Source organism: Pteronotus mesoamericanus, unplaced genomic scaffold (genome assembly GCF_021234165.1).
Source record: "Pteronotus mesoamericanus isolate MK-2021 breed Mesoamerican mustached bat unplaced genomic scaffold, CSHL_Meso_final scaffold_21, whole genome shotgun sequence".
In the NCBI taxonomy this organism is placed as follows: Eukaryota; Metazoa; Chordata; class Mammalia; order Chiroptera; family Mormoopidae; genus Pteronotus; species Pteronotus mesoamericanus.
The window spans coordinates 12,069,227-12,081,741 of NW_026555310.1; the positions used below are offsets into that span (position 1 = coordinate 12,069,227).

Below are 12,515 nucleotides of genomic sequence, written 5' to 3' on the forward strand. Positions count from 1 at the left end.
ACAAAGAACACTCAATATTTATTTAGAATATGCATTCATCAACAAAAAAGCTCTTATTAAAGTAATATATACTATATTATATGAAGTGTATTATGCTTTCTGTCATACCATTTATATTATTTTGAAATCTGTAGAATAAAATTAAAATACGTTAGAGGTAATAATACCTTTATATCTACACTATTTCTGTAAAGTTATGAAGGACATGCATTTTGGTCACTGACTAGACAAAAAAATGAAATGCATGATTTGCAAGTAAAGTTTGAAGACTATGTAAAAATAAGTACAAATAAAAGTAAGATTCAATTCTCATTATTGAAAATAAAGGAGAAGAGACTCTGCTCCTCTTTTTTAAGATCCTTTAGAAAACGTGAGTTCTTTCTCTACCTCTTTGAAATGTTGGTAGTTTTTTGGAGGCTATATAAGCAGCTCAGGAGTGTTTCTTCAGGAGATTGGTGACCATATCTTTAAAATGTCATCATCGAAAATGAAAATTCCCTTATCTTCTAGGAATGTAATGTAAATCTATCTTCCTTATAATTATAAAGATGTGTGACAAATGGCACCATCAAGTCCTTTTACGTGAGGACTAGTTATTGTTTATCTTGAGAACACATATGCAATGTGTTGTGTCTGCCTGGCCATGTAAAAAGGTAGAATTGCTTTCTGACTTTGCAGTATCTTCAGAAAATTGCCTGTGGTGCACATCACACCCAGGTTTAATGTTTATTCACTAATAAAACTGTTCTTTGTCTCTTCTTTTGTGGAGAGGTTTTCTGAATTATCAGATTTTGTTTTAAATTCTATCCCCTCAACAACTACCCTTGGACTTCTTAGCCATTTTCTATGTTTCTAGCAAATATATTTACATTTTTCTGAAGCAAGCAGTACACAGACACAAGATATTAATATAATTTTGAGACTAGCCAAAGTAGGAGTTAGTCTCTTAGCTTGTTTGACAGAGAGGCCCCCAACATTTAAAACATTATGAAATTACAATTTTTCTTATAAGCATTTTAGGAGGAATAAAGCATTTAAATCAGGTTCAGCCAATTTATATTATTATGTTATTAAGTAACCCTCAAACCAACTATACAAATAAATTCTCCATATACAGAACTTTTTGCTTTTTGTCTCTTTTTCTCCTACTTTATTTACTACCTACTTTTACCCCTTTCCTCTTTTCCGCTCCGTCTCGGTGCCTGTCTTCACTGTCATGTAGTTTTTGAACTACACATTAACATCTAAATATCTTAGTTTGATAGCAAAGCAGAAACCAATAAATTAGTATTCAGTAATGGGAAAAGTATGAGTTTTTGAGTAAAACCCATTTACACTCCCAGGCTTGCAATCAGAATGCCTGTGACAGTGCCTCTCTTTAATGAGGCAAGGGGGCTTCCTACTCTGAGTCACACAAACCCCACTCGTGCCTTCCTTGGGTCATAGCTCCCTTCAGAGGGTGAAGAATGCAGGTAGAGGGTCAAGGGGACATGCCACCAGAGAGCCTGTTCCATCTTCCCTCCCCCACTGTAGACTATACATCCTCAGGGTCCTACAGCGCAAAGCCCGCTACCAGAGTCTGCATGGGCACTTTTCCCAACACCATCTTCCTAAAGTTAGGCCACATTGCGGGGATGAGACCACTAGGCCGGGGGGATGACCAAAGGATGGCTGTTTGCTGCAGAAGAGCACCCTTCTCCGTGTGGGACCAAACCAAGAACGGAAAGAGCAGAGGGACAGGAAAGTTGGCAGGGGCACTGCCCACCTCATCCTTGCATTGAATTCCAGTGACTTGAAAGTTATGCATTGGAACATGGCCTTCTAGGTTGTCACAGATATGTTTTTGTGAAGGTCAAAGAAAAAAATTTGTCTAAAATGTTATTTTTGTTTATGCCTGTGCTGTGTAGACCTGCATAATATTCTTGCTCCTGTGTGTGCCTTTGGCTTGCTTTGAAAAAATTATTTAATACTCCTGAAACCAAGTTTCCTCATCCCTATTAAATGGAGGCTGTAAAATAAATGTGAATAATCAATATTTCATAATATCGTTGTTAATTAAATGAGATGAAAGCACCTAGCACCATTCTGGCACGTAGTTAATATTCAATTGGAAAGACAGTATCTTTTAATATATTTCATTTTCCTCGCCAAACTTGTAATATCAAACTTATACAGAATCATTTTATTCCACTAATTAAATTCACGATAGTATTCACTACACTTACCAAAACCTCTCATGAGTTCAACCCCACAGAGAGATCCTTCATTTTGCTAGACCAACATTTCCTCTGAATTATTCATTCTATTGTTGAAATAAATAGCCTGGAATCTTATCCAGGCCATTCGTTTTGGCCATTGCCAAATTTCATTCTATCAACCATTTTATCCCTTTTAGTTTTATTATGTAAAAGTTGTTTAGAAATAATATTGTCATTGGAGCCACTGGTATTAATGGCCAGTATGTTTTACATATGTACTACCTCTCAGATGTGCAACAGCACCTTACATACCTTATCCCTTTAATCCTCACAACTCTCTCATGAGATAAGTATCAATACTATTATTATTTCTCACTTGTAGATCTGAAAATTGATACTTAAAAGAGTTAGAATAACTTGCCTAAGATCACATGGTAAAATCTGCAAAGAAACCTTTTTCTTAAGCAAGATGTATACTGCCTCAACCTTGCTTAAAGACATATTGTCTATACAATGCTTAAAAATAAATAAAATGTGATTCTCTATTTCATATCTCAAAGTAGAATATATTTGTATATTTCATAGTAAGGTCATACTATTTTTGCACACATTTTGCACAAACTATTGGAGAGTTAACCTATACTTTGGACCATAAAATGGGCTAGAAAAGAGAAATAGATGTAATTTTGCTCCTCCACCCTTACCCTGTGGAGAAAAATCGCTGAGTCAAAGAGGTGAATATGGGTAAGCTGTGTAGAAAGGGGGATTTTAAAAGTAATGGCAACAAACCAGTTATGTTTTCTGAAATCGGTAAAATTAAAGAATACAAGAAAATATAAAGTTCTATAGTGGCCTATAGAACCTTTTCTCAAGTATGTTAGCTTTCTTTTTTTTTTTTTCAAATTTGTTAACATTGCTCTGGAGTTTGTTGTTGGTCAAGTGGTCGGTTGAAGATTCCTTGGTTGGTATTTTTATTTTCCCAATGCAGTTCTATGCTTAGAGACCCTCAAGACCCTTCTAAATAATACCCAGAACTAGATGACTCCCTGAAAAACATGGTATAAAACTCAATTGATCGTAATTTTGGAGGATTTTCAGGGAATTATAGAATTTCAAGGGTTCTCTTGCCTCTAATTTCTTGAATGAAGACTTTTAGGAGAATACTAAAGACTAATATGTCCCAAATTATTCTAATTAACAACCAGTTTTGTACACTTGGAAGTAGAGAAGCTGTTGCTATGTTATGACAGAACCTATGGGCTCTGTGTGTGGCTATGACAAAAGGATTACTGTCTTTATAGGACAACCGAACTGTTGCTTATTCTTTGCTTGTATTTTACCACAAAGAAAACATTTAAAACATTTTCCAATTATATTTTATTGTATATAGGTTGTAGACAGACACAGAGATATAAAATGTACTATAAAAAAATCAATGTAATCTTGGGCTATTTTAATTGTTGTATATGTTAGACTGGAATGAAATTAAATCTATAGTGATATTAGCAAAAATACTATTGTAAGACTTAAGAAAAATTCCATGAAAACAGCCTTGATTTGCTGTGGCTTACTTTTCATTCTGGTGGGTAGGGAAACAAAATAGTAGATAATTCTCAGTGATATTCAATTGCCCAAAAGAATCAGTAGTAAAACTATTGAGGCTAGCTCCATTTTAATTAAAATAGATAACTAAAGAATTAATCCCTGTATGCAGAATTAAAGCATGTTCTGTCAATAAAAGTAGAAGTAAAATTTACATTCACTTTTTTCTTATAGGTTTAAGTGATTGTAGAAAAGCTAGTAACTGGAGCAAATTTCCATTTCAAATGCCACCACCTTTTAAAATAACTGATTAAATATTAAAATATCTGACCCAAATCACACAAAAATGCAATAGAGTATGTTTCTTTGTAATAAGAAATATTTCATAAAATGTTTTGATTTTTCCAGAAAAACATGCCCTCTTTTCAAAGAAAAGCACTGCCACTGTGTTGTTGTTTGGTATAAATGGTTTAAGATAAGCAAAGCAAGAAATTTACCTGAACAGTTTTTTAGCTACTCCATCATCTTAAAAAAAAAGGGGAGACAGGGAGAATTGCTGTCATTAGCAGCATATTTGATAGATTTTCCAACAGAAAGTAAATCTTGATTGCAGCCATTTCTTGCCTTTGGGACGTGTTCCCACAGAGATATGTTCATTTAATTCAATGCTCAGGCATGAATATGGTAATTATCCATTGAGGTATGTTTATACCCCTCTAGAACACCGTTATAAAGGGTATACCCCTACCAGTCCTCTAGTGTAGAGTACAAAGGGATTGCCCAAAGTAATCAGTACAGCCTAAAGGCATGAATAGAATACAACAAAATACAGTAATTCTTGGATGACTGAAAAGGTGTCAAAGCATTAATTATCATTCAATTGGAGAAACTCAGGTGCTTTATTTAAAATATTTATTTAAAAGTAATGGCAACAAACCAGTTATGTTTTCTGAAATCGGTAAAATTAAAGAATACAAGAAAATATAAAGTTCTATAGTGGCCTATAGAAACTTTTCTCAAATATGTTAGCTTTCCTTTTTTTTCAAATTTGTTAACATTGCTCTGGAGTTTGTTGTTGGTCGAGTGGTTGGTTGAAGATTCCTTGGTTGGTACTTTTATTTTCCCAATGCAGTTCTATGCTTAGAGACCCTCAAGACCCTTCTAAATAATACCTAGAACTAGATGACTTCCTGAAAAACATAGTATAAAACTCAATTGATAGTAAAAGATCGTAAATTGATTTAAAAGATTTTTTCATGGGACAAAAATACTGTATAACTAAATTTACTTAACTTGAGTCAGATGACCACAATTTCTATTTTACAGTTGGATTCTATAAAATTAATGTATACACAACTTACAAATGATTGAAGGGTTATTATTGTGAATAAAGGTGATTTTTTCATATTTAAATTTATAGCATATAAATTTGCAAACTTGTCAGGCTCCATAATAAATATAGCTGCATCAAAGACACAATAAGAGTGAATATATACAATAACATAATGTATATATAAGCACACTTTCAAATTAGATTTAGAGACATAAAGATATTTTATCAAAAACATCAAAGCCTTGGTATCCAAAAGAATTTTCTTAATAATTATGTGAAATTAAATACTACTTAAGAATGCAAAAAAATTTTGTATAAAATTGCTTATTGATTACATATTCAAGAAACTTCAAAAAACATTTTGGGTGATATTTTTATTTTGGGACTTAAATGGATTGAGGATTTGTTGGTTATTTTTTTCATATTTTGTCATACTCCATAATTTTTACAAATTTCCTAAACCCAAACTGACCATATTACTCAAATAAAATGTCAGCATATAGTTGGATACTAAGATAAACTTCTAACAATTGGAACTGTCTTGAAAAAGCCAGGATTTATGGTCAGCAAACCTATCTCTGACCTATAGGTATAAATTAAGACAAACAGTAAACACAGTCAGTTTAAAGATAATGGGTTTCCTATGTGTCCTGATCAATTGTCACCAAAACCAAATTGTGTGTACTTACACACAGAAATACATGCATATATATTTAGCCAAGACTAAGAAGAAGTAGTTTACAAATATGGTTCAGAGACACTTAATATAAATGTTTCTTAAAAATATGCAATTACATATTCTCCATATAGATTAAATACCTGAAAGATTCTCTCTAAAATGTAAGTTCCCATCAAAAGTCATCCCCAAATCCTCTTGCAACAGATAAAGTTATCATAAAACCCACTGATGAATTTTACCCATCAGGAACTATCCCACAGGGGCTCACTCAGAGTGCATACTCTTAGCACAAACACTAAGCTGATGAGCTTGGATCAATGGTGTTCTCACCCCAACAGACTGAAGTAAGAATGGGAATTGGGTGCAAAAGAAGCAGCCACAATGATCCTATTAGCATATACAGCTGTATGTTTTGGAGATACAGAAAGCAGACACAGGAACTCAGAAACTGTCTCTTGAGTAGGGCCCAACTGTCTTGTACACATCAGTAAATTCCAGGGGTACTACTGCACCATATGTAATATGATAATTGGTATTCATTTTGCTGTTCTCAAGAAAAGGTTATACTACATTTATAAGTCCCTCATCTTCTTGGGTAAGATGGGATATCTGTGGTTCATTTTGGAAAGTACATCTTGTAAAGGATTTGGTTATGCATAAAAAACCATACTTATGTTTCCAAACTATTTTTTTAATTCAAAACAAATATAAACTGACCACTAGCCCCATCCATTGCAGTCTCTGTTCTCAGCCTTGTGAATACATAGTGAATAACATTGATCAAAAGTCTATCTTTGATGAGTTTACAGTTATGTGGGATAAAGAAGCAAGGAGTCCTGGCAGTTCACTCACAAATCAAGTGTGTATGAAACACAGAAATGTTCTGTATTCTGTATTGGTGAGAATATAAATTGGTGTAGCTACTATGGAAAACAGTTTGGAGGTTCCTCAATAAATAACGAATGGAACTGCCGTATGACCCAGCAATTCTACTTCTAAGTATATATCCAATGAAATTAACTCACTATCTCACAGAGATACCCGGACCCCCAAGTCAATCGCAGCATTATTCACAATAGTCAGCATATTGAAACAACCTAAGTGTCCATTCATAGATGATGGTTAAAAAAGATGAAATAGTATTCAGCCATAAATATGGAAATCCGTCCATTTGTGACAACATTGATAAACCTTGAGGATATTATGCTCAATGAAGTAAGCCAGAGAGAAACGATTACTATACGGTCTCCCTTATAGGTGAAGTCTAACAATATGTAACTCATGGAAACAGACTAGAATGGCCATTGCCAAGAGCTTTGGGTGAGGAAAATGGGGAGATATTGATAAAAAGTACAAACGTTCAGTTATGAGATGAATAAGTTTGGGGAATCTAATGTGCAGTATTGTGACTATAGTTAACAATTCTGTATTATATATTAAAAAGTCACAGAGAGTGTAGATCTTAAATGTTCCCACCACAAAAAAGTAGTTATTATGTGAGGTGATGGAGGTGTTATCTAACCTTAGTCCTATAATCATTTCTCTATAAATGTGGAGCAAATCATCCATCACACTGTATACCTTAAACTTACACAGCATGTCAATTATATCTCAATGTATCTGGAAAAATACTTTGGGATTCCAAAAGCCGGTCCAGAGAACACCTTGATATTTCTAAATAAAGATTAATTTCTGAAAGATACTGACCTGATTCTGATCTGTAAAATGAGGCTTCACCATCTGTAAAAAAATGAAAAAAATAAAAACAGATCATTTTATACTTCTCTATAGCATATTTTTAAGTCAATGAGAGTAATGTTCTTGTTTTCATTATTATTTTCGATTCAATGTAAGCAATCTACTTTTTGTATCCAATAATTTGTTACATTTCAATACTAATTTATTATTTTGGAGATTTTAATTATTAAATAACATCTATGTAGATCTAAGTAATACATTTATCTGTTAACATACTTAAATCAAAGTTTTCAATGTCAACTCATTTCTGGAACTACATGGTCAAATAAACCCACAAATTAATATTATCAATACTTTATATCTTTTTTACACTATTAAAATCTTTTACAGTTTTCAGTCTAAAGTGTATTTTTATCTAAATTTCACCAGATTTTATTTTCCCTAAATAATTTGTAGGTAATGTGTTTATAAGCAGCAATTGGTTTTACAAAAGAAAAAAGAAAATCAACCATGTAGATTTTAATCTGCTGAGAAGATGAAATATCCTAGGAAAAATAAGAATTAAATATACATATCTATTTCATGTCAAACTACATCTTATATCACTGGAGTTTTTCCTCTAAACCAGGGAACTGTTTTTTTATTTTTCTTTCTTTCCCTACAGTTATGGTTAGTTCAACAATACAAATTTTTCTTCTGCTTGATTATATGGCTGTCTCTTCAGTATCTGCCTTCTTCATCTGCTCCTCTCAAGCCTTACCGCGTGGTAACCTGCTGGCAATGAACGGCGTCTGCGTTTGGAACATAGCCCTCATCGGCAACGTGCAATAAAAAGTCACTTTAACTAAAGCACTTTGAGTTTCTACAAAGAGCAGTTCCATGTATTTCCTTATTTCCTACTGTAAGCTTATAAATACATATATAAAAAACTCAGAATTTTGTCAGTAAATCACCATCTATGAAATTTCTGTTGGAATACTTGTAATCATTTCTTAGAATGATTATGGATATCTAGGAATTTATTTTTAGAAGCATTCTCCAGTTCTCTAGTGGATTTAATGTACTTAAGTATATTTAAAGCACTTTTATTGTGATACATAATTTAATAAATTCTTTGAAAATAATATGTTTTCATTCTGTTACTTAACAAATAAGAAATACATTTAAGTAAAGGCAAAAATATTTCGAATTTTTTCAAAGTAGAAGCAAAAATATAGCAAAGTCCTATATAAGGTTATGAAAATCACCATTATTGAAAGTAACCATTTTCTAATGGTCCATCAGATGATTTCCCGGGCTGTTAAAGAGTAGAAATATTTTCTCTGAAAACAAATCATTGTAGTCCCCTCTATTATGACTTCTCAGAGAAAGGTAAATTGTACCTTACTTCGAAATTTAGAAAATACATTTTAAATGAAGATATAGAATAAATCTTTTTTTTGGAGATCTTTCTCCTTTGTTTGGATGTTACTGTTTTTCTGCCCTTTTTAAAAACAGAACTAAAGATTTTTTCATTTTGTTCAATTTTTAATTAACAAAAGTAATTAATTAATAATGTCTTACTTTTCAATTAATTTCAGAAATTAGATAATTGACTGTCTGAAATAGCCCAGAGAGATGTTAAAGAAACTTTCCCTACAAAAATTTTTTTTGGTGATGCACCAGTCTTTTATATAGTGATATTTTCATGATTTGTGAAAACAGCAATTATTAACAGTGCAGGTCTTTAGTCTTAAAGTGGCTTTAACTTCAACATAGCCATTAAAGGATACTCTGTGATGAAAATGAGTAACAAACAATAGCATCATATGCATCTTGAGTAACTTATTACTCACTCAAATATATATGTTTATACATAAATATATATCTCCTTAACACAGGCTTGTTAAAGCTGAAATAATATCCTATAGGATGAAATTCCAGTTGTTTTTTTTTTTAATGTATTATACTACTCTGAAATGTAGGAAAGATATTCTAAGGAGAAAAATGTTGGAAGTAGAAAACACCAAGCATTTAAAAATATATCATACATGAGTCTACCAAGTTTCAGAGAATTCTTTCAATTAGTCCCTTACCTTTGCAGAGGACACAAAGTGTCACAACCAAGTACAAAAAGACCAACTTCATGGTAATGATTTGGGAACCTAGAAATGGAGACAAGTCATCCTGGAGAAAGAGATGCTCAAGGGGCCCTGAAAATAAAGTTTTTATACATAGTCACCTACCAGTGTTTTTCATCTTGGGCTAGGTGTGGTAAACTTAGTGATGACAGAACAAAGATAAATATCATAGCATGCCAAAGATGAAATCCATTCACCTCCATTTAGTGTCTTATTTATGTGACATCTTCTATCTTGGACCAAGTCCAGTTCATGCCAAACCCAGACCATGCCTTCCTGCCGCCCTGTGCAAACAGCAAAGGCAGGAACTAAAAGCCTCAGGATTAGACACCAAACATGTTGATTATATATATTGATCTGTACTCTATTCATCATTGCAAAAGTCTTAATACCTCAAGAAACTCAAATATTATAATTCAATATTTCAATTGTCTCTCCCTCGACAACAAATGTATTTTCCACATTAGGCTACTTTGAAACAAAGAACTCTTTATTTATTGCTATGTCGATAGGTATTTTTCTAGAGAAATATATAACTATCATGTAGATATAGGCGTATGTGTAGACATACTAAGATGTATAAATGCATCATGGTTATAGTCGTAGCTTTATTACTCACAGGATACATAATACTCCAATGAGATACATTTTTATCATTAACTGTATAATCAAATATATAAATAAATATGACATGAAAATAAGAACAGAAAAAAATGTTTTATGACAAAAATAAAATTAAATAGAAAATACCATGTATGAATTGTCTGTTTAGGTATTCTAGAGCAGAGGGAGGACGTTCAGGTTAAGATCTAAGAAGAAAAGGTCTGGTCTGTGCTAAGCAAGGCAGAGGAGAGTGACAAAGGAATTGGCCAGGTGGACCTGAAAAACAGAAGGGCTCCCTGGCTTTGATGATAATCTGCTTCACTTCTGCTACCAGTCACTACAAAGAAAAACCTTCAGTAGCCAAATGGAAAGCAATCCTGTTTATTCTTTCCAGAAAAGCAGAAGAATGCCAGGAAGGGGAAATAAAAATATGGACCAACAACCCTTTCCTTCCACTTTATTCCCTCATTTCTTGACTAATTTAAAGGAAGTCAATGATGTTTACCTTCTCAGGGGGTCTCACCAATACGTATCAAATGCTTTTTACTCATGTGCTCCTTGCTCCAAGAAGGTGGGATTTCTTTTTCTTTTTATTTTTTACTAAAAATAAGAAACAGATTTTTATTTAAAGACTTCAGTTGTGCTGTGACCTTTGCAGAAGGCAAAAACAACCAAACCAAAATGAAATTACACAAAAACAACCTAACAAAAACTGAGGCTCCAGAAACGCATTCTCAGCAGCCAATTATTATAATTATCCTTAGTCTCAAAGGCCATTATTTCAGGAATTAAGGAAATGAACATATCCAAAAGCAGTTTCTAAGGCACAAATGAGAGTGAGCATCAGAGTGCAGAGCCAAGGGGTGGCAGCTGTCTGGAAACCAGGCACAGGGCACGTTCTTTACTTTATTGTCCATGAACTACTTGGTTTGCTCAGCTTGGCCCATCAATGCCCCATTTAGCAGCATCCTGGACTCATTAATCCCTCTGATTTATGATTATCCGGCATCAGGCTGCTCTTTAAAAACTAATTTTTTTGCTCTTACCACAATTTTTTCCCTTTTATTCAATTTATTGGGGGGGGGGGCATTGGTTAATAAAATTATATAGATTTCAAGTGTATATACAATTCTATAATTGATCATCTGTATATCATATTGCATGTTCACCACCCTGCATCAAGTCATCAAGTCTCCTTCCATTGTGACTTATAACCCCTTTATCTTCTTCTAAGTCCCCCAACCCCTTTCCCTTTGGTAATCACCATGCTGTTGTCTGTGCCTATGAGTTGTTGTTGTTGCTTTGCTCAGTCCCTTCACCTTTTTCACCCAGCCTTACAACCACCCTTCCTTCTGACAGCTGTCACCTCGCCCTCTATGAGACTATTTCTGTTTTGTTTGTTAGTTCATTAGATTTCACATATGAGTGAAATCACATGGTTTGTCTTTCTCTGACTGGCTTATTTCACTTAGCATACTGCTCTCTGGGTCCATCCATGCTGTCACAAAGGGTAAAAATTTCTTCTGTTTTCAGCTGAGTAGTGTTCCATTGTGTTAATGTACCACAACCTTTTTGTCCACTAATCTACTGATGGACATTTGGGCTTTCCAAATCTTGGCTATTGTAACTCTGCAAAGAACACAGGGGTGCATATAGTCCTTCAAATTAGTATTTTGGGTTTTTTCAGTATATTGCCAAAAGTGGAATTGCTGGGTCATGGAGCAGTTTTATTTTTAACTTTTTGAGGAACCTCCATATTGTTTTTCCATAGTGATTGCACCAGTCTGCATTTCCACCAACAGTAAAAACAGTTCCCGTTTCTCCACATCTTTGCCAACACTTGTTGTTTGATGAGTTATTGTTGATAGCCATTCTGAAAGCTGTGAGGTGATATCTCCTTGTGGTTTTAATTTGCATCTCTCTGATGATTAGTGACACTGAACATCTTTCCATGTATCTATTGGCCATCTGTATGTCCTCTTTGTAGAAGTGTCTATTCAGGTAAGGTGGGATTTCTTTTATCCTCGAAGAATCAGGGAAAATTTCATGTAGAGAGTAGTTTAAGGACTGAAGCAAGAAAAGTAAATAGGACTGAGATATAGAGAATCAGGGAAGGATTCCAGATGGAAAACACATTATGAACAAAGTCAACTACAATTTTAAATATCCTGAAGTCTCAACACTAACTTCTCTTTCCAGATCACTTGTTCTGGTAGTCTACTTCCAACAATCTACTGGCTCCCCCCTCCTCTCAACAATTCAGATACCTTCTTACAAGACTTAAATTCTATGGTTTATCATTATTTCCTTGCATGAACCTCTAATTCCCTTGACCCTATCTA

The 12,515-nt window shown here is 33.6% G+C and overlaps 1 protein-coding gene across 1 annotated transcript in view; it reads right to left on the reverse strand.

Moving 5' to 3' along the window:
- The window catches only part of MUC19 (mucin 19, oligomeric), a 65,296-nt gene extending 55,659 nt beyond the window's left edge, over positions 1-9,637 (reverse strand). The window contains exons 1-2 of the mRNA XM_054591243.1: positions 9,526-9,637; positions 7,460-7,492 (exon numbers count right to left, since the gene is read on the reverse strand). Of these exons, the coding sequence (XP_054447218.1) occupies positions 7,460-7,492; positions 9,526-9,577 (85 nt within the window). The 5' untranslated portion in view covers positions 9,578-9,637. The remainder of the gene's footprint in view (positions 1-7,459; positions 7,493-9,525) is intronic.
- Positions 9,638-12,515: the final 2,878 nt, after the last annotated feature.